We start from the raw sequence: 19791 nt of genomic DNA, 5'->3' as shown, positions 1-19791 counted from the left end.
ACAGGCTGTGTGTGGGCGACTGGTCAAATGGGGCCCTGTGCCTGTTTGTCACGTTTTACTGGAACACACCTGCCTTGACCTACTGCCTGGCTGCTTCAACCAGAACAACAGCGTCGAGTAGTTGCCTCAGAGCCCTCAGCCCCCAAAAGCCTGCAATATTTATTTTACCGCCGGCCTTTTACAGGAAACCAGCCATTTCCCAATAAAATGGAAAACCGTCTAAAACAAATCAAGGACTAACAGGAAGATATAACTGAAGAGCTGGCTATCTGGCCCTAGCCAGTTCGGCTCAGTGGATAGTGTCGGCCTGTAGACTGAAGGGCCCCAGATGTGATCCCAGGTTGTGGCATACAGGAGGCAGCCCATCAACGATTGATTCTCTCTCATGATGGATGTTTCTCTCTACCTTCCTCTTTGAAATCAATAAAAATATACAAAAAAGTTGGCTATTTTATCAGCAATTAAAAACAAGTATCAACAACATAAACGGATGAACAAAAATAGATCTAGAGACATAAAAGCATCAAACAGACTGTCAAAATTCGGGGGGGGGGAGGAGGGTGAGAGATCAACCAAAAGATTTGTATGCATGCATATAAGCATAACCAATGGACACAGACAATGGGGGGGTGAGGGCATGTGCGGAGGGTGGGCAGGGAGAAGTCAATGGGGAAAAAGGAGACGTATGTAATACTTTCAACAATAAAGAATTTAAAAAAAGATGTGAAAATGAGAATTTTATTGTCCACCTAATGTAACAAGTCTTTTATTTTTTAAGTATTTTTATGGTATTTATTTTAGACTGGAAGGGAGAGGAAGAGGGAAACATCAACGAGAGAGAATCATGGATGGGCTGCCTCCTGCACATACCCACACTGGGGATGGAGCCTGCAACCCAGGCATGTGCCCTGACCGGGAACGAACCTGTGACCTCCAGGTTCATAGGTTGACGCTCAATCCCTGAGCCATACTGACTGGGCATAACACGTCTTTCAAAAGGACCACAAACTGTGCAGGCTACGCGACAACGACATACCCTGATCTGAATGCCTTAACCTAACGCACCTCTCATTCACACAGTATTACTCACCACAAGCATTGCTCTCTACTCCAAAGTGAAGCAGCCCACCAACCATACACACACACCACCCATGACCACATGGAATGCAGCTTGGGCTTGTGGAAAATACTGTGATATTTTGGCAAAAACAATTTCAAACCAACACTGATAGATTCCAAAACAAAATTTCCATGTAATAGGTATAAACATTATCAGTAACAAATTTTTAATAGTTATTGAACTATTTTCAGAAAGTCCTGATCAAACAATTTCCCTTTTAAGTAAAAAAAGCCAATTTGTTTAGTCAACTCTTACTATATTCCTTGTGGAAAACATACCTTAAGGATAATGATTATAATCAATGCTATTTTAAAAGTCAGTATTTCATTTGTATAGGAAATAGTGCTCTATTTCTGTCATCTTGTAAAGTCATTGTATTTACAATATTATAATTCTAAAACGAAGGACAAATTTATAAGTAATATCTGCATCAGTATGGAAAATGATTTTATTTCCTCAAAAATAACCATACATAAAATGTAAGAGTATGAAATAGCAAGAGATTATACAGTAAAAAGAAGCAAATTATCTATCTATCTAAAAGGGTAATAGGCAGACTGTCCCCGAAGGAGTTTGACCGGGAGTTCTACTGCTCGCTGATGTGTGCTGACCACCAGGGGATAGAGTGGAACAAAGGAAGGCCCTGACAGCCAGCCAGGCCTAGGAACCCTGCCTGTGCATGAATTTCATGCACCGGGCCTCTAGTTATTTTATGAAAACAAACAAAAGAACTCCCAAAGTAGTGAGGTATGCACAGTATATAATTCATCCAGCCAGAGATATTTAGTCACCAGTGGCATACTCCACATAACTACTGAAAATTTTACTTTTGTTAGTAAATAAACAGCACAACATAAACTTAAACCATGTAATAATTACCACTTACCTATGTGGGCAGCCTTGGCAAATCTTCTGATCAGCAAAGGAACCTCCTAAAACTTTACTTAGCATAGCGGGATGTCCTAAGGCTTTCAAAGCTTCATCTAAACTATCCACCAGAGAATTAAAAAATTCTAAAGCGTCATGTTGCTCACGCAGGTTAACAGGCTCGCCCCAAAGCCTAAAAAATGAATGGAATAGAAGATGTAATATGACACTCCCAGAACAATATATGCAATGTATTTCTCAAGGGTGGAAACCTTTACATAGTAAATGACTATTTTTTTCCTTCAACAAATAATTGCAAGGGCAACCTCCCCGCCCCCCCCAATAGTGGAGTCATAGCAGAATTTTGGTATATGGACTTTAGTGTCCTGCTTTTTAAAATATAGTAATAAACAATTATGAGACAAGGGTATTTTAAAGACAGGACAACAGAATTACGGTTGTTATTTTTCAAGACATCTGAGACACATACTGACATTTATGGATGGGACTATGCATGAGATTTGCTTCAGAGCAATCTGGAAAGCAGTAGACGGGAATGTGGAGTACACAGCCTGGCCATGAGTTGGTAACTGAAGTAGGGTGACACATACGTAAGGGTTTGTACTATTTCCCCTACTTCCATAAATCTGAGAACTTCCCCAAACAAAGAAAAAACGGTACCATCTCTCAAAGACTAAATGCTGCTGCCCTTTCCTATGACACTTCCTCCCTCCTCCTTTGAGGACACGAGCAAAAGACCTAATAGGAAGTTTGAATATTGCTACTGCTGACACGTACAGTGCCTTCCGACATCTATCGGAGAAGTTGAATGTTTTGAGAGGGCACAGGCTTAAGCGGCATCCCCAGCACCACCGGCCCGCGGCTTACCGGAACTGCTTCCAGAATCCTCGGGGCACGTAGTACTGCAGCCGGGAAGCAGCCAAGTGGCCAAAGATAACCTGCAGGTGCCTGAGCACACCGATGTTGTACTCCTTCCTATCCTCCGTTTTACTTAGTGCTGGTTTGTCCTCAAACTGCTGAGGATATCCAAATACATCATCTCTGGGATCCACATTGCTCTGGAAACAACAAACAGCATTGGTGAGCTCATTTAACTTTCAAGTATACGCAAATACACCGAGACAAATGCCAGTTAGTGAACAAGTGATCTGTATGACTACTTTTTATTTCCAAATAACTTTGAGATTGTAAATTTTAATTTCCAACATTTCACAAGAGTTGTTCGGCTATGTACCGGAGAGGTGGGTAATCAGCTGATACCACAGTGTAGCGATGCACTCAGATGGGACATACATGCAGGCTCAGCACTATCAGCTAGGTAACCTGTATAAATAAATCATGGGGGCAACGCATTCTCCATGTAGCTGTTGTATTGCATGAAATAACGCTTGTGAAAGACACTAGAACCTTTGTACATAGTTGGCGGGAAGGTGAAATGGTATAGCCATTGTGAATAAGAGTTCCTTTAGCCCTAACCGGTGTGGCTCAGTGGATAGAGCATCGGCCTGCGGACTGAAGGGTCCCAGGTTCGATTCCGGTCAAGGGCATGTACCTTGGTTGCGGGCACATCCTCAGTGGGGGGTGTGCAGGAGGCAGCTGATTGATGTTTCTCTATCATTGATGTTTATAACTCTCTATTTCTCTCCCTTCCTCTCTGTAAAAAAAAAAAAAAAAATCAATAAAATGTATATTAAAAAAGAAAAAAGAGTTCCTTTAAAAAATTAACAACAGAACCCTGGCCGGGTGCCTTGTTGGAGTGCTCTCCTGTAAACCTAAAGGTTGTGGGTTTAACCCCTGGCTGGGGCTCTAACTGGAGGCAACCCACACACACACACACACACACACACACACACACACCCTTGGATGAGGATTAAAAATTAAAATACAATCCCCACAGTGTCCATCAGTTCTACTTCTGGGTACACACCCCAAGAACTGAGAGGAAAGTCTGAGAGAGACACATGTGCACTCATGCTCATAGCACATTATTCCCAACAGCCAAAGCTGAAGCAACCCATGTCCACTGAGACAAAACGTGGCATATCCACACATGGGATATCGTTCGGCCTTCAGGGGGAAGGAAATTGACACGTGCTTTGGCCTGGATAAACCTGGAGGACAACGTGTCATGTAAAATAAGCCGGTCACAAAAAGACAGATATGGTATGATTCCAATTATGTGAGGGAGCTGGGACAAATTCAGAGACGGAGAGAGACCCGGGGCTGCAGAATTGTCTGAGAAACAGATAATATCTAGTCCCTGCCCATCAGAATTTACAGCCTAGGGCAATAAACACAGATAAAAACATGCAATAAAACCCCAAACTAGCAGAGCGAAGTGCCGAGGGCACACCTTTGCGGAGAACAAAGGCAGGACATCTTATTGAAATTGTATCGTCTCTTGTCTGCCTTCTTTACTTGTGGGCACAGTCTCTCTCTCGTGCTTAACTCAGCACCTCAGAGTTGTGACAGACTACAGAACTAGAGTCTGAACTTCACCAGGGACGGTGTAAGCACCCCCATAAAGCTTTTCTAAAAGGCAAAGATGCTTAGGGGCCGAGCAGGAAGCAAGCAATTAATGATGTTCACCTCTCATCGAGGTTTCTCTCTACCCCAGCCCTTCCCCTCTCTCTAAAAATCAGTAATATATTTTAAAACACGAACTAGTTTCAAGTCCAATAGATAGCCCATGCTAGAAGATTCTATCTTTATTTCCCAACATCTGCCATCAGGCCCAATGAGAGCACAACACTCCCCTGAGAGAGAACAGTGTTTGGTATCAGAACGTGGAACAGAAAACAAAAAAGGCCAATAGAATAAAACATTTACCTCGTTGTCCTGCTTCTCATCCCCAGACATATCATCATCTACATCACTACCTGTGCCTTCAATGGCCAGAATACCGTTCCGGATGGAGGGGATCATGTAGAGCTGCTGGATCACAGAGTTCATGTAGCAGGTAGCGCCGGCATTCTTCAGCCCCACAAATCCTTTGGGAGGGCGGGGTCCAACCGGGGGCAGGTACTCCCACTCCGTAAGTGCCTCACAGGCTGCGGAGAGAAGAGGCTCTTCTAGTCTAGTGTGGACATCACTTTCTCCCCTTTCAGCTCTCAGCTGAGCAGTTGACATCAGCAACAACTCCACTCCCACAGCCGCCTGAAGGGGCGCTCTAAGCCCGCACCTCGCCCTCAACAGGGATTCGTACACCCCACCGGTGAACCCACACTTTACCGGGCGCTGCTGCTTCTAATGGCAGCCTCAGCAGCCTCGAGATTGTACAATGCTAATCCCTAGTGCTACCTGTACTTTTAGCTTTATAGTTTAGTCATTATGAACTTTCTACTTTGGTATGTTTTTCAAAGTGCCTTCCAAATGCATGCTGGCATTAAAGGCTATATAAGCACACCAACACATTACAGAAGGACCCCTGCTTCTGGTAGAATAGCTAAAGGTCTAAGCCAGTGGTCAGCAAACTCATTAGTCAACAGAGTCAAATATCAACAGTACGACTGAAATTTCTTTTGAGAGCCAGAAACAGACTTCTGCGCATGGGCTATGAAGTTTCAATCGCACTGTACGTGTGCGCCCGCATGTGGTATTTTGTGGAAGAGCTACACTCTGCCGACCACTGATCTAACACCTTTAAAGCAGTCAGTTTCATCAGAATCTCCTACAATGTTATTTAAAATGACCTTCTATTCTGAAGTCTAACATATAAAATATGACATGTTCTTAAAAATTTATTGTAATAGCCAAAACCGGTTTGGCTCAGCGGTAGAGCATTGGTCTGCGGACTGAAAGGTCCCAGGTTCGATTCCGGTCAAGGGCATGTACCTTGGTTGCAGGCACATCCCCAGTAGGGGGTGTGCAAGCGGCAGCTGGTCGATGTCTCTCTCTCATCGATGTTTCTAGCTCTCTCTCTCTCCCCCTTCCTCTCTATAAGAAAATGAATAAAATATATTAAAAAAAATTTATTGTAATAGATATTCTTAAACTTTGTAAATAGTGGTTTTCTCTTAAGGGGAAAAAAAAAAAGGCCTCTGTCATGTTTGATTTTTCCTTCCTGCTTTTTAGGTCCCTTTCGTTCTGAGCTCCAGCTCCGTATCTGTAAGTTCGGAGTCTACTTCACGGCTTCCCAGGAGCATGGACCGAGGAGATAAAGCGCAGGAAAGGGTTATCTTCTCCATTCCTAACCTTCCAAACCAGATTTCCTCAGCGCCACATGGGCCCAGCAGCCAGGAGCTGCTAAGTGAGGGCCTGGACGTTGCCAGTGCATGAAATTTGGACTTGAAGTTTGAACTCTGGCTTTGGCTACACAGCATCTGGAGTTGGGGCTTTATTCCAGATTTGGTGGAGATGGGGTTGATTTTGCTCAGTAGTTACACTACATGCAGGAAGGCAGTTAACAAACACTTGACAACTTTTACATTAAGGCTCCCTCCTCACTGGCCATGGTCTTCAATTATACATCCACCTGCTAGAAAGGTTACACTAAACCAGCTGCTGAAAGAAGAGCCCGAATTGAAGATGGTTACTACAAAACCAGGAAAACAGAATTTGAGTTCTGTTATCACGACACTGTGTAATACTTACTAGTTATTGCTGTGCCAATGTAATACATTTCAGTCAAAGACTCTACTATCTGCTTGAGATTCCTCACGCAGCCCACAGCCAGTGCCACCAGTAGCTCAAAGCCAGCATTGATGGTGGCCGGGGAGCTGCAGACGGGGATGGCCTGCTCGGCGGGCAGCTCCCCGTTCCTCATGTACTGCAGGTACACATTGGATGCAGGGAAGATGAAGTCGTCAATTAGCTCCTATGAGGCAGAAAGGAATATGGCGGATTACGATGACGTAGCATCTGTGTCATTAGACATTTATGTTGTAGATTACATCACTTGTCAGAACGCAAGACCTCATTACCTCTCCAGAAAACTTGTTTGGATTTTCCAATAAAAAGACCCCACTTTGTAACACTATGCACTATAATGAACAGCCATGCACAAGTCTGTCTCATTTTAGTCTGACAAAGTGAAAAATTCCGATTTTCCAAAGAGGAAAACTATCAGTGCTTATTTAACTTTAGGAAACTTTACTTATATACAAAACTTAGAAGGCTGCAACAGGACCAAGACAATGGACTTACTTTAATGAGGCTAGCACCCCCCTTTTCACAACCGATGTGATACTTCTTCTCGGGGGTTTGAAAGGCCAGCAACTCCTTTGTTACCCCCAGGTGTCCTTCCAAGATCGTCTCCTCAACACCTGTGTCACCTGTTCTCTTCACCTCATCCTGTCAAAAGACAAAAAACTCCAACATTCAACCTATGAAAGGGAGGCAGCAAGGGAGGGAGGAACCAGAGCGAGAGAGGGCTGCACAGACATGCAGAAAGCCCTTCACGCCTGTCCATTCTAAGCCGTTTCAGAACATTCTAAGCCATTTCAGAACTTTCTAGAAGTCGTTTTAGAAGCTACCAAAGGCTAAAAGCTACAAATCTCTTCAGAAAGAAATTCCCATACAATTCTGAGTAAGAAGTATCAGGTCTTAAGATCAAGAATTATATCAAGTGCTAGCCTATCCGATTTATCAAGAATACTTTAAAAAGATCATATTTGTAAAAAGGCCCACAATTCTACAATGAAAGGTGAAAATCTGCTTACCAAGTCTCAAGTGAAACAAAGCACTTTACAGAACTAGCTATGCATCCGTACTGTGGTTACCGAGTTACTAACGTCCACCAATGCGGGGTACATTTGTCAGTCCTTTTTATTCCTCTTGAGTGTTTTTCACTTAATCAAAATGCTCAAAACTATAAGCTATTAACAAACTACTCTACTTAGCGATATGGGAAATGCAACTTACCCGAATTCTTTTCAGCCAATCGATTTCATTGTTGAGAAGAACCTCGGCATTGGGTATATTAATGTTACTGTTATAAGCGTAATTCAAAAGGTGCCTCAGGAGAGTGAAGTAGTCACCCGAGTGTTTGGCTCTCTCCCTGGCTGTGCTCTGAAATAAGAAAGCAGATATGAATTCGCTTCTTAAAAACTCACCTGGAGCAGATGGCTAATATCGTATGGGAAATAGCCATCTTACTGTTCGGGCAGACCGCTCTAATGCAATGCAATCTAAAGCACGACTTCCTGGGAGCCCCCGTGTGAAGAATGCGCCCCACGGACAAGCACAGAGTCTCACCCCCAGGACGGTGAAGAGCAGCGTGATGAAGAAGAGCAGCGGCCGGTGGCCCATGCAGCATCTGGTGCACATCAGGAAGAACTGCTCCTGCGCCACCTGGCGGACGGTCCTGCAAGAGAAAGGCTTCTGGTTAGTGTTTGACTCTCATGAAGGAAAACCCCACAAAATATAGTCCTGGTCTCCCCGGGGAGGGTGGGGATGAGAGATAGAGAAATTAAAAAGTGAAAATACAAGTATACAAGATAACACCCCTTAAGCTGGCAACACACATCCATGGATTTAGGCTGTGTGCTAAGAACTGTAACCTCAAGTTGTCACGGATGAGTTTGGAGGTGCCTTTTAACACCTGTTCCCTGGCAAAGACCAGAAACACTCCTCCAGGTACCAGATGCGCCACAGAGAGCCTCACGCAGCTCTGCTGCGCGGTGAGCGGAGGCCGGATCGCCTAGCTCACTGTAAAGAACCCCAGCACGTATGCTGCGTGCACGCACCCTCCTGGGGGGTGGGAGGGTTTTGAAACCCCACAAGGTCCTACAAGTCAGAGGGTTGATTCTGGTGGAAGCCATGTTCATTGAAGTCAGGAGTGCCCATTTTCTGGGGGAGAAATAAGGTGGGGAAGGCCTGGGGTAGGACGGGCTCTGGGTGGAGGGGGACAATGGGAATAGGAAACACCTGTACTGAGCTCATTAATAAATACTAAAAAAAGTCTGATTAAATACTCTTCAAATGCAAACGAGGACTTATAATTGGTTTTTATTCTTTGTGTAAAATACAGAAGTTCATACTATAATCCTGCCTTCTGAATGTCCTATTGAATTAACAACTTCTCTTAAAAAACCAACACACACACCCTGTAGCTAGTTATTCAAGACGGGAGGCTAATGCTCTATTTAACTTAAAACCTTGTAAAGTACATTTTTAAAATGGGCTAAAATATATACCTGTTAGGTCAAACAAAATTCTGAAATCAGAGAAAAATTAATTTCACTTTGGGAACTGGACATTTTGCAGAGACTAAAACCAAACAAATATGGGTAAGCAAAACACGTTTAAATAACCTTTTCCGAGATGTTAATATGCTACAGAGACAAGACAGTTTTGATTGCTGGGATACATTCTGCCGCCAGAAATGACCTCTGTGCACCAAACCAAGCTTCTTACAACGGAAAGGCACTCACTTGCTGTGACAGTGCAGTAGCAAGTCGATAATGAATGTCTGCCACGCCTTCTCTTTGCTCAGAGCGTCTAAGGCCGTGGGAATCAAGGCAAAACACAGCGTCATCACTTCCAACGCTTCGCAGCAAACCTGCTCGTCTTCCAGGTCCAGCTCATTGCCCACATTGGACTGAAACAACAGCGGGAAGTCATCTAGAAACACGTTTAAGGAAAAGATCCCCCGCTCCAAGCCAGGGTGCAGCACATCCCTCCCCCCGCAATCCACTGGCCTGGGCTGCCACCTGCAGCTCGGAATAGCATGGGAAGGACTGTGGTGGACAACGGAGCCTAATTCCAGGGTCTCCTTCCCAGGGAGCAGCTGACCACACCACCACCTGCTTCCGCCCGCCAGGCTCCTGGAGACCTTCGGAGCGGGTTCTTTGGCACCAGCAGCCACTCCTTCCTGGAGAGCCACCCTGCACCGCAGCCAGGAGCCTGACTAGTCCCACCTCTAGCTCACCTGCAGCGCCAGCTTGTTCTAAAGCATCTGTCTTAGAGAACTGCTAAGGAAGTCTGACAACCTACAATATGTGTGGTAGGGTACTGACGGCCAGCTAAGCTCAAATCTACACCGGACAGAAAGGTGATGGGGAAGAACAGTGAGGATGGAAGCCATCAAATTCAGTATTGAACAACGCTCATTGAAGAGAGAGCGATTTCTGTGCCAGCTCTTACCTTCTCGTAAATTTTCGTGATTTCTTCATTCGGGCTGAACACCAGCTGCAGAGCGCCACACCCGGAGGCCCAGATGATTTTCTGAATGGCTCTGATCACGCAGATGTCGGGCATGTACCTCGAAGCCTGCAAGGCAGGAATGACGACAGCAGCGAGTGAGTGAGCAGAGTAAGCACGGAAAGAGCAGGCATGCTTCTCCTCTGGAAGGAGTCCTGTGGTGCAGGTTCCACGTGGCCTGGCGGTGCCACGCAGTACACCTGTCATACGTGCCCCAGAACCGCAAAAAGACTGTGGACGGCCCCATTCCTCCCTTGCTGTTAACCTGAGATACACAAAACCTGTGCTCACACCCACACTCCAGAACGTTCCCAGCAGCTTCCCTCACGACCAAAAAGGGGAAGCCATCCTGACGGCCTTCGCCAAGTGGATGGACAAACGCAACGTGCAATGTCCACCAGGGAACGCCACTCGACAGTAACAGGGATGGACTAATGGTTCCCGCATGATCAGTTTCCAGGCGTTATACAGCGTAAAGCAGCCAGACATAAAAGAACATGGCATTTGCTTCTGTATGTGTGAAATTCTAGAAACAAAAAACGAGTGTCCGGTGACAAAAGATCAGCGGTCACGTGGGGCAGGGATGGAGGGAGAACGGACCGCACAGGGGCATCCCAAAAGTGATGGGATCACGTGCCTGTGAGGCGTTTCTCAAAATTCACCGAATTACAGCCCGGCCGGTGTGGCTCAGGGGTTGAGTGTCGACCTAGGAATTAGGAGGTCAGTTTGATTCCCGGTCAGGGCACATGCCCGGGTTTTGGGCTCTAGTGTGGGGCGTGCAGAAGGCAGCCGATCCATGATCCTCTCTCATCATGGATGTTTCTCCCCCGACCCCTCTCTCTATAAAGTCAATTAAAAAAAAAAAAATCTCAGCGAGCCCCAGCTGGTTTGGCTCAGTGGATAGAGCTTCGGCCTGAAAACTGAAGGTTCCCGGGTTTGATTCCGGTCAAGGGCATGTACCTTGGTTGCGGGCACATCCCCAGTGGGATGTATGCAGAAGGCAGCTGATCCATGTTTCTCTCTCTCTCATCGATGTTTCTCACTCTCTATTTCTCTCCCTTCCTCTCTGTAAAAAATCAATAAAAATATATGGAAAAAAAAAATTCAGTGAATTACGAACTGGAAAAGCACGCTGCTCACTGTACACACAGAGGACCACGCCCAGAAAGCACGGGCATTGCTAGTAGACCAAAGTTATGTTAAGGGAACTTGATCTCGTCTGAGAGGGACTAAAGCCAGCAGGCCGGGGAAACGCAAGCCCTAACCTGTGACAAGGGTTCCCGCTACGCGCACGGAGGGGCGAAGGCAGAGCGCCCCATGGACGCTCCAGGCGGCCAGAGCCTGAGAGGCCGAGCACCCACCTCGTCGGAGATCTGCTGGGCCAGGCGGATGGACACGTTCCGCAGCATGCACTCGGACGACGGGTTCGGGATGCTCTGCAGCGCGCTCTGCAGCACCACCGCCTGGTCGTGTGTGACCTGGTTGACCTGGAAAAGGCGACCGTTTTCCTTGGAGCCAATGATCGCTCCGTAACCACACCCGCTCGTTCCTGCCCATCACACTCCTTCGGGATGACCTCCTTCCAGACAGCACCCCACAGTGCCAACCGCGGGGCTTCTTCTTTCTCTTAGGTGTGAGAGTGCCCCCCCCCCCCGACCCATCCAGCTCATGTCCCTGCTCTGGGCTCAGCACCACTGTAAGGGTTAGGGTGAGGTGGTACTGGCCCCACCCTAACTAGAGAGACTGCTGCTCCCGGGCAGACCTGCCCCTGTGCCGGTGACCAAATTCTTCTTGGGAAAGGAGAAAAATCAAGAAAAATCAAGTGCAAAAATATGAATGGTACCAGAGTTTTACTTAATGGAGTAACTATGTTTTTAAACCCACAGAAAAGGTTACTTTTAAGGAGTCCCTTTCAGGCAATTCTGCCTGCCGTTCATGCTGCCCTCCCTGGTCCACAGGTGAAGAACCGCTATGCACTCTGCGCGCACACAGCCCGTGTTCGGAACCAATGTCGCAAAGGGACAGCGAGAGGGGAGCACGGAGCTGCTTCCCGGGACGCGCTGAGCCCAGTGCCAGGCCCGCGCGGAGGGGGCTTTTGCTAACCAAGAACCACGCTTCCCAGCCTCACACACACGGGCCAAAAACATGCAGGACTCAGGCCATGGAAGACTGACAAAAACGTTTTAAGATATACAAATGTGGAGAGAATAGTATTAAGAACGCCCATGTGCCCATTGGCAAGCACCAAAAATTACTAATAAAGGACCCCAATTGTTTAACTGCCACCCTTCCTTGCTTTCTGTCCCTTCCCCAGCCCAGGATGCATTTTGAAAACAAATCCTGGATATATAATTTCATCTCTATTTCAGCAACTACTCAAAAAAAAAAAGGAAAAAGGGCGGTGGTGGGAAATAGTCCTTTCAAACATAACCACGGTGCCATTAGCACGCCCAAAACAATTACAAGTGCTATTATCTCAATTACATGTGACATTATAGTATCACGTATCTAATCCACATTCCAACCTCCCTGATTAAACCTAAGCCATTAAAAAAAGAATATATTCCTGAAGTCCTTATCTCCTATCAGTAACTTAGCAAATCATCACGTATGATGCATATAACTCAAATTTTAGTCTGTATTAAATGCAGCATTACACCTCTAATAAACAGGCATTAAATTCTAGCAGGTCGTGAGAACTTTTGGAGGCAACAGGCTAAATCAATTACACCTTTTTTATTCCCACCAGTGTCTTTATCGTAACTCTCTCCCTTCCTCTCTGTAAAAATAAAAAAAATTTAAAAAATATTTATATATATCCGTGTTTCCCCGAAAATAAGACATCCTCCGAAAATAAGACCTAGTGCATGGAAAGGTAAGACATCCCCTGAAAATAAGACCTAGCGCAACTCCGGGAGAAAAAATTAATATAAGACACTGTCTTATTTTCGGGGAAACGGTATATATACATATATATATATTAAAGAAAAAAAGAAAACTGAAAGTCAAACAGGATTTAAGGGGGTGTGAATAACTAGTCTCTCAAATAAAAATATAGTGAGTGGAAAGCATTTGCACTTTAATACAAATAAAATTTAAGAGGGAAAAAAAACAAAACAAAAACAAACAAACAAACAAAAACACCCTAAAATAATGCATCACTGGAAGGAACCTGAGACAGTTTCCCTTTGAACTTAATACTTAAGAGTCGCTGAGAGGTTGGACTTTACAAATGGCTGTCTGTTACCACCCAGAGGCTTTTCAGGGGCCTGTCATTACCGATGTGAGAGGGTTCACGCCTTCCACACCCGGCTGGAACGCCTCCGCCACGGCGCGCACATGGCCGTAGCCGATGGCCGTCAGCAGGAGCTTGGCTATTTTCAGGGCGTTGAGGTAGGCACCCCTTCGCGTCTCCATGTCTGCGCTGGGCAGGAAGTTATTCCGGGTCAGCATGCTCAGGACCAGGGGCAGGCCGCCACTTTTTAAGAAGTGAAACTGGAAATCAGAGGAGTCTTCAGCCAGAGGCGCCCCCGCGGGCATGAGCAAGGCATAGACCACCTGGGGAGAGAGGAAGGGACTGCGTTCAAGGTCTTAAAAGACAGCGCCTATGTCCCCGACGAAGAAATTCTTCCGACCATCCCAAAATACTTCGCTGCGGGGTTCCGTCCTCCACATCGGCACGAAAGGCCAATGGGAAGGGCGTGGGGGAAGGCAGAGGGAAAAGGCGAACCTCGGTCAGGTACAGCACTTGGGAAGCGGAAGGCCCAAAGAAGAGCGAGTCGAGAGACGGGCTAAGGCTGCTCTCGCCGAGCTTGGCGTGGTCCAGGCAGATCGCCCTCAGCTTCTCTATCGTTGTGCTGTCTGCAAAGGGAGAGACACGGCTCAGACACAGCACCCATCAGGTGCACAGCAGCTCACTGCGGATACCTCACAGACTTTAGTGTGAAACCAGCAGCCAGTTCTGGGCTCCAGCTTCATATAGCCAGATCTGGATTGACTCGAGAATACTAAGTAAACAAGTAAACAAACCAGGGCTCACTAATCAGTCAAGCAAACCCCAGTAAGGAAGCAGGCTCCCCCTACTCAGACTTCAGATCAACATGCCCTCCAGCCACTGGAGCCTGAAAAAACACCAGACACTTCAAAAGGACGTTCTTAAGGAAAATAAAAGGGGAAAATGGCAATTCTTCCCTCCAATTGAGCCCACCACCCAGGCATGTGCCCTGACTGGGAATCTAACAGTGACTTCTTGGTGCATGGGTTGATGTTCAACCACTGAGCCACACCGGCCGGGACCCCTGCTTCTTTTCTTAAAAGAGTGTGAGTGTATGTGTGTAGCAACCATGGCGACAGAAAACAAGCTAACATTTGTTGAGTACTGGTTACATTCCAGTCACTAGTCCATGTATCAAAGTTATTATTATTAGCTCAGTTTTACATACCAGGATTTGAACTGAAGCCTGGTTGAGTCCAAAGCCTCTGATCTAAATACTGTAATACAGTTATTACTGGCCTTTCTGAAATTGGCTATTTCAAATCTAGGCCTATACTTTGATTACATAAAATACGGGAGAAAAGAGAGAGAGAGAGAGAGAGAGAGAGAAAGAGAGAGAGAGAGAGAGAAAGAGAGAGAGGGAGGGAGGGAGGGAGGAAGAGAGAGAGGGGGAGGGAGGGAGGGAGGGAGGGAGGGAGGGAGGGAAAGAGAGAGAGAGAGAGAGAGAAAAGAAGCGCCCTCAAGTTTCCCTGCTTGGAGCAGCCTGGCCAGAGCTCACTGTCGCCGCCTGGTGGCATTATGCTCTTCAAAACAAGACCAGGGATTCTGGAGTCCTGGGTCAAGCATCAAGCTGGTGGATTGGAAAATGGCATTACAATGAGGCAGGATTCAATAAACGGGTTAACGCGAGACCACACCATTCGTGTGCATGACGATATGGAAGAAGCTCTAGGCTCCCGGAGAAGCTACAACGGCAGGTATTGCCCTTAAGGCGAGCATGGCCTGTCCATGAGTTCTCTCTGGAAGAGGTTATTTGCGGGGAAACCACCCACTGCTCCCAGGCTTTGGGAAACCAGGCGGTGGGCTGAAGACTGCCAACTTCCGCTCCGGCCTATGCCGGAAGGCGTGTGCCACCTACGAACAGAAGTGGCCAATACATCCTGTCATTGGCCAGCATGTCCTTTGTCAACGTCAGTTTTTGTTCTTAAATCTTACCTGGTGGCATCAGTTTCATAAGCACCCTGGCACCATCTCGGAGAGATGGCATATTTAGGCTGCTCCCTAAGTCTGCCACTTGCCAAAGGAAAGAGATGTATCTGGGATGCAGGGACATTATCTAGAACACAAAACACACAGAACGTTTACCTGTCAAGCACACCTCCCAGGAAAGCGCAATACACTGAACTGCCACACTTTTGCTTATGCCATTTCTAGTCTTTAAAACACAGTGGTGTACTTCCGAACTTATATTCACTAGCTATAATTAAGCTGTAGAGCAGATCAACTTTATGAAAACATAACAATACTGTATCTACAGGAGAGGTTTTAAATTCCAATTCCAATTACTTTCAGGGGATCTACTGTGAAGTTCACAGCTACAAAGCTGTTTGATGTGCAGGCGCATAAATTACAAGCGCCTCAAGGAAAAACCCACCCTGTTCAATACACTGCTCTATTCTCCAAGAGGCCGGCACAGTGCCTGGCGTACAGCAACTCAAAGCTACTCACCACCCCGGGCAAACAGCTTTCCACCTCCGGATTGGGACCATCGCTGTAATGGTTGCCATGGTTTCCAGGAGATCCAGTTGAGGAATCAGAAGAGCTATCAGGGCTTGAAGGCATATTGGAACTTATTTGTGTAAGCTTGGCTGTAATTAGCTGAAAATGATACAGTACGTTAGCAGCAAATTCAAGGCAAACAAAATACACAAAACTGAAGTCAGTAACACACCAACAAAAACCTACAAGCTATACTTTTCCAAAGTAGTGTCTAATATAACCATACCATTAATTGTTTTTAAAAATATATATTTTATTGATTTTTACAGAGAGGGATAGAGTTAGAAACACCGATGAGAGAGAAACATCAATCAGCTGCCTCCTGCACAACTCCTACTGGGGATGTGCCCGCAACCAAGATACATGCCCTTGATGGGAATCAAACCTGGGACCCTTCAGTCCACTGGCCGACACTCTATCCACTGAGCCAAACTGGTTAGGGCCATAGCATTATAGTTTTTAGAAAACCTTTCCTCTACTACATTGATGCCTGTTTTATTTACTGTTAAAATCCCAACACTGACATAGAGCCTCAAGTATAATTTACTGAATGCAATGTTGACTATGGGAAGAAAAGATAGCCTCAGCTTTGACTTCCTTTTTAAAAAAATGATTTCAAAGAGGAAGGGAGAAGGGGAGAGAGAAACGGCAATGAGGAGAGAGAATCATGGTTCGGCTGCCTCCTGTGCACCCCACACTGGGGGCCAAGCCCACAACCCGGGCCTGTGCCCCTAACCAGAAGTGAACCCAGGACCCTTCAGACCGCAGGCCAACGCTCTATCCACCGGGCCAAACCAGGTAGGACTCAGCTTTGAGTTTCTTGAAACGTTTGGTATTTCTAGAAACTTACTGATTTATCTTTTAAGTTTAATTGTCCAATCAACTTCCTGTCATCAGCAGGATCTATCAGCTCCCCGCCCACGAAGAGCTCGATCTTGGTGTGGGCCACGTTGGCTTTGATGCGATTGAGAATGCACCGCCGCACAGAGCCGATCGTGTCGTTGGTATGGGACCACACATCCAGGTCGTCCACCTGCCTGCCCTGGTTTGGGAAGCGGACTATGAAGGAGAGGTGTTTGCCACGGAAAGCTCTGGGGAACAAGAGAAAAAACATCGTCACATCCAGCAGTTTCAAACCTCCTCGCAAAGACGACAAAGCTACAAATCTCATACGGAATGTTTTTTATTAAACCAGAGAGAGCGAGTTAAGGCTATTTTTAGGGTCTTGAACATAAAAAGTTACTGCGCCTTTGAACTACAAATACTGTAAGTGATCTTAAAAACACATTCCATTGTTGCTACTGTACATTTGTACCTATGGTTGCAGAAAATGAAGCATCTAGTTTATAAGAAATTAACACAAAGACGTAACACTTGACATAACTATCTCGAGAGTACCAAGGTGTTCATTTTTTCTGAAAAAGTCTTAATAACAAAATTCACTCCCTCAGAATATTTAAGTTATAAGTATTATTGCAGATAAGATACAAAAAGTAAAAAAAAAAAAAAAAAGATACAAAAAGTAAAAACAAATAAGGAGCAATTGTAAATAATTTCACAATTAACAAAGAGAACCATTTCATAGAGAAATCTTTTAAAAAATATATTTTATTGATTTTCTTACAGAGAGGAAGGGAGAGAGAGAGAGAGCTAGAAACATCGATGAGAGAGAAACATCGACCAGCTGCCTCTTGCACACCTCCTACCGGGGATGTGCCCTCAACCAATGTACATGCCCTTGGCCAGAATCGAACCTGGGACCTTTCAGTCCGCAGACCGAGGCTCTACTGCTGAGCCAAACCGGTTTCGGCCATAGAGAAATCTTTTTTTGTTGTTTTGTTTTAAGCCAGGGGTCTTCAAACTACGGCCCGCGGGCCACATGCGGCCTGCAGAGGAGTCTGATCCTGCCCGCCAGGTTTTTTGGGCAGTGAGCGCAGCCGAGGTGTTACAGTAGGAATTAGTAGTTCATATAGTCCAGCCCTCCAGCTCTCTGAGGGACCGTGATCTGGCCCCCACTTTAAAAAGTTTGAGGACCCCTGTTTTAAGCTTTTGAGAATCTTTATTTATTGATTTATTTTTTTAAATATATTTTATTGATTTTACACAGAGAGGAATTGAGAGGGACAGAGTTAGAAACGTCGATGAGAGAGAAACATCGACCAGCTGCGTCTTGCACACCCCCCACTGGGGATGTGCCCCCAACCAAGGTACATGCCCTTGACTGGAATCGAACCTGGGACCCTTCAGTCCGCAGGCTGACGCTCTATCCACTGAGCCAAACCAGTTTCGGCCATAGAGAAATCTTTTAAAAGAAACTCTGGTGACACTCATTCTATAAACATCTGTAAATAATAAATACTATTTGATTTACTAAATGGCAAGACCGTAAAAGAACTGTTAGCAGACCACTTGGAAATGTCCTTCCTTTCTGGCTCTCTGTCAAAGCAGCTTTTACCAGTCCTTTTTGGTTACTCGCTAACCTTATTACGCCATTATTTTTACTGGTGCAAATGAATGGCATCAAAACACTTGGAACTGCAAAACATTCCTGCGACACTTACCAGAAAAAAAGTCACTGGCAAAAATAAAACGACAAGAGAGCACACTTGACTTAAGTGAGAACACTAAACAAACAAACAAACCCAAAACCAGATCCCAAAAAACAAAAAGAGGTCTAGTATTAACCAAAGATTTTAAAAGATGCAAATAATGCTCTTCATGGCCAAGACCCCAACACTTTCTTCTGGAACACTGACTTGAGAGAAAGAGACCCCCATCAAAGCGAGACAGAAACATCGATCCGTCGCCTCCTGCATGTACCCATCAGGGGACAAGTGCCCTGACCGGGAGTGAACAGCAGCCTTTTGGTGCACAGGACAACACTCAACCAACTGAGCCGCACTGGCTCGGGCTGGAACATCACTTTTCCAAACCCGATGGCTAGGAAATACCAAGGCATTCAGCAACAGCACTGGTGGATCACTTATTCACAAACCTTGACATCGGCAGGATGGTCCTTTCCTCGTGGTAATCGCTGTCGCATTCATTTATGTACTCCCTCAACACGGTTAACACGCGAACCATCCGAACAGCTTCCTGCCTCGCACAATTAATACTGTCTTTGTCACCATCCAATACACACAGCGTGTCATAGGAGGCTTTCAAACGATCAAAGCAAGACTGAATAAAGTCTTCATGGATCACCACCTACCAATAACGGGTTAAACATGACAGTTCAAGTTGGTTTGAAATGTAAAAATTAAATGCACACATAAAACTTTATTCCAATTAAAGATGGCAATAACTAATTTAAGGGTAGCCGTCAATTAACCATGATTGTATTCAGCCAGGCAGTCTATACTGATAATAGAATATACTATGTATTGTCAAAGGAAGCTAGAGTTATATAAGTATAAACGAGATACTAAAAAAACAAACAAAAAATCCCCTTCAGGATTAGGTGTTCTAATAAAAAATTCAGTCAAAATCTCTTGCCATAATTATACTCAACATGATAATTTCAAGATAATTATTAGGACTAGATTCATTTAGATAGCATTTTGTACGAGAGAAATGGGGACCAAATATTTCAGGTATATTTACAATAAGAGTTGAAACAAAAGAATTCCTAGTTAATTCTCAATTAAAGAAAAGTTATTTAAAGCAAGAGTTCTTCAACCAGAGTTTCAATTTGTTTATGTCTGAATGCCCGGCAGTCCTCACCTGATTGACCTGTAGCCTCGGCCCCAGGTTTGTGTATATCTCTTTAAGGAGATCTATAGCTCTGCTGGCAATATCGTCATTGCTCTGAATCACGACCTAGGTTCAAAAAGATATCTTAGTTGGCCATTTCAATTCAAACCATACC

The 19791-nt window shown here is 45.4% G+C and overlaps 1 protein-coding gene across 9 annotated transcripts in view; it reads right to left on the bottom strand.

Annotated features, from left to right (window-relative positions):
• Window positions 1-19791, bottom strand: part of USP9X (ubiquitin specific peptidase 9 X-linked) — a 71868-nt gene that overhangs the window by 14497 nt on the left and 37580 nt on the right. For all 9 annotated transcript variants that reach the window (XM_084870085.1, XM_084870083.1, XM_084870084.1 and 6 more), the window contains 17 exons: window positions 19647-19742; window positions 18919-19130; window positions 16774-17014; window positions 15873-16022; window positions 15360-15480; window positions 13881-14011; window positions 13430-13708; window positions 11512-11637; window positions 10094-10219; window positions 9382-9548; window positions 8204-8312; window positions 7871-8017; window positions 7154-7300; window positions 6602-6824; window positions 4838-5058; window positions 2876-3066; window positions 2007-2180 (listed from right to left, as the gene is read on the bottom strand). In XM_084870085.1, the coding sequence (XP_084726211.1) occupies window positions 2007-2180; window positions 2876-3066; window positions 4838-5058; window positions 6602-6824; window positions 7154-7300; window positions 7871-8017; window positions 8204-8312; window positions 9382-9548; window positions 10094-10219; window positions 11512-11637; window positions 13430-13708; window positions 13881-14011; window positions 15360-15480; window positions 15873-16022; window positions 16774-17014; window positions 18919-19130; window positions 19647-19742 (2861 nt within the window). The remainder of the gene's footprint in view (window positions 1-2006; window positions 2181-2875; window positions 3067-4837; window positions 5059-6601; window positions 6825-7153; window positions 7301-7870; window positions 8018-8203; window positions 8313-9381; window positions 9549-10093; window positions 10220-11511; window positions 11638-13429; window positions 13709-13880; window positions 14012-15359; window positions 15481-15872; window positions 16023-16773; window positions 17015-18918; window positions 19131-19646; window positions 19743-19791) is intronic.

The sequence above is a fragment of the Pipistrellus hanaki genome (assembly GCF_964339955.1).
Source record: "Pipistrellus hanaki genome assembly, chromosome: X".
Taxonomy (NCBI): Eukaryota; Metazoa; Chordata; class Mammalia; order Chiroptera; family Vespertilionidae; genus Pipistrellus; species Pipistrellus hanaki.
Note: the sequence above shows the minus strand (reverse complement) of the source record. Positions and strands in the feature narration are given on the sequence as shown.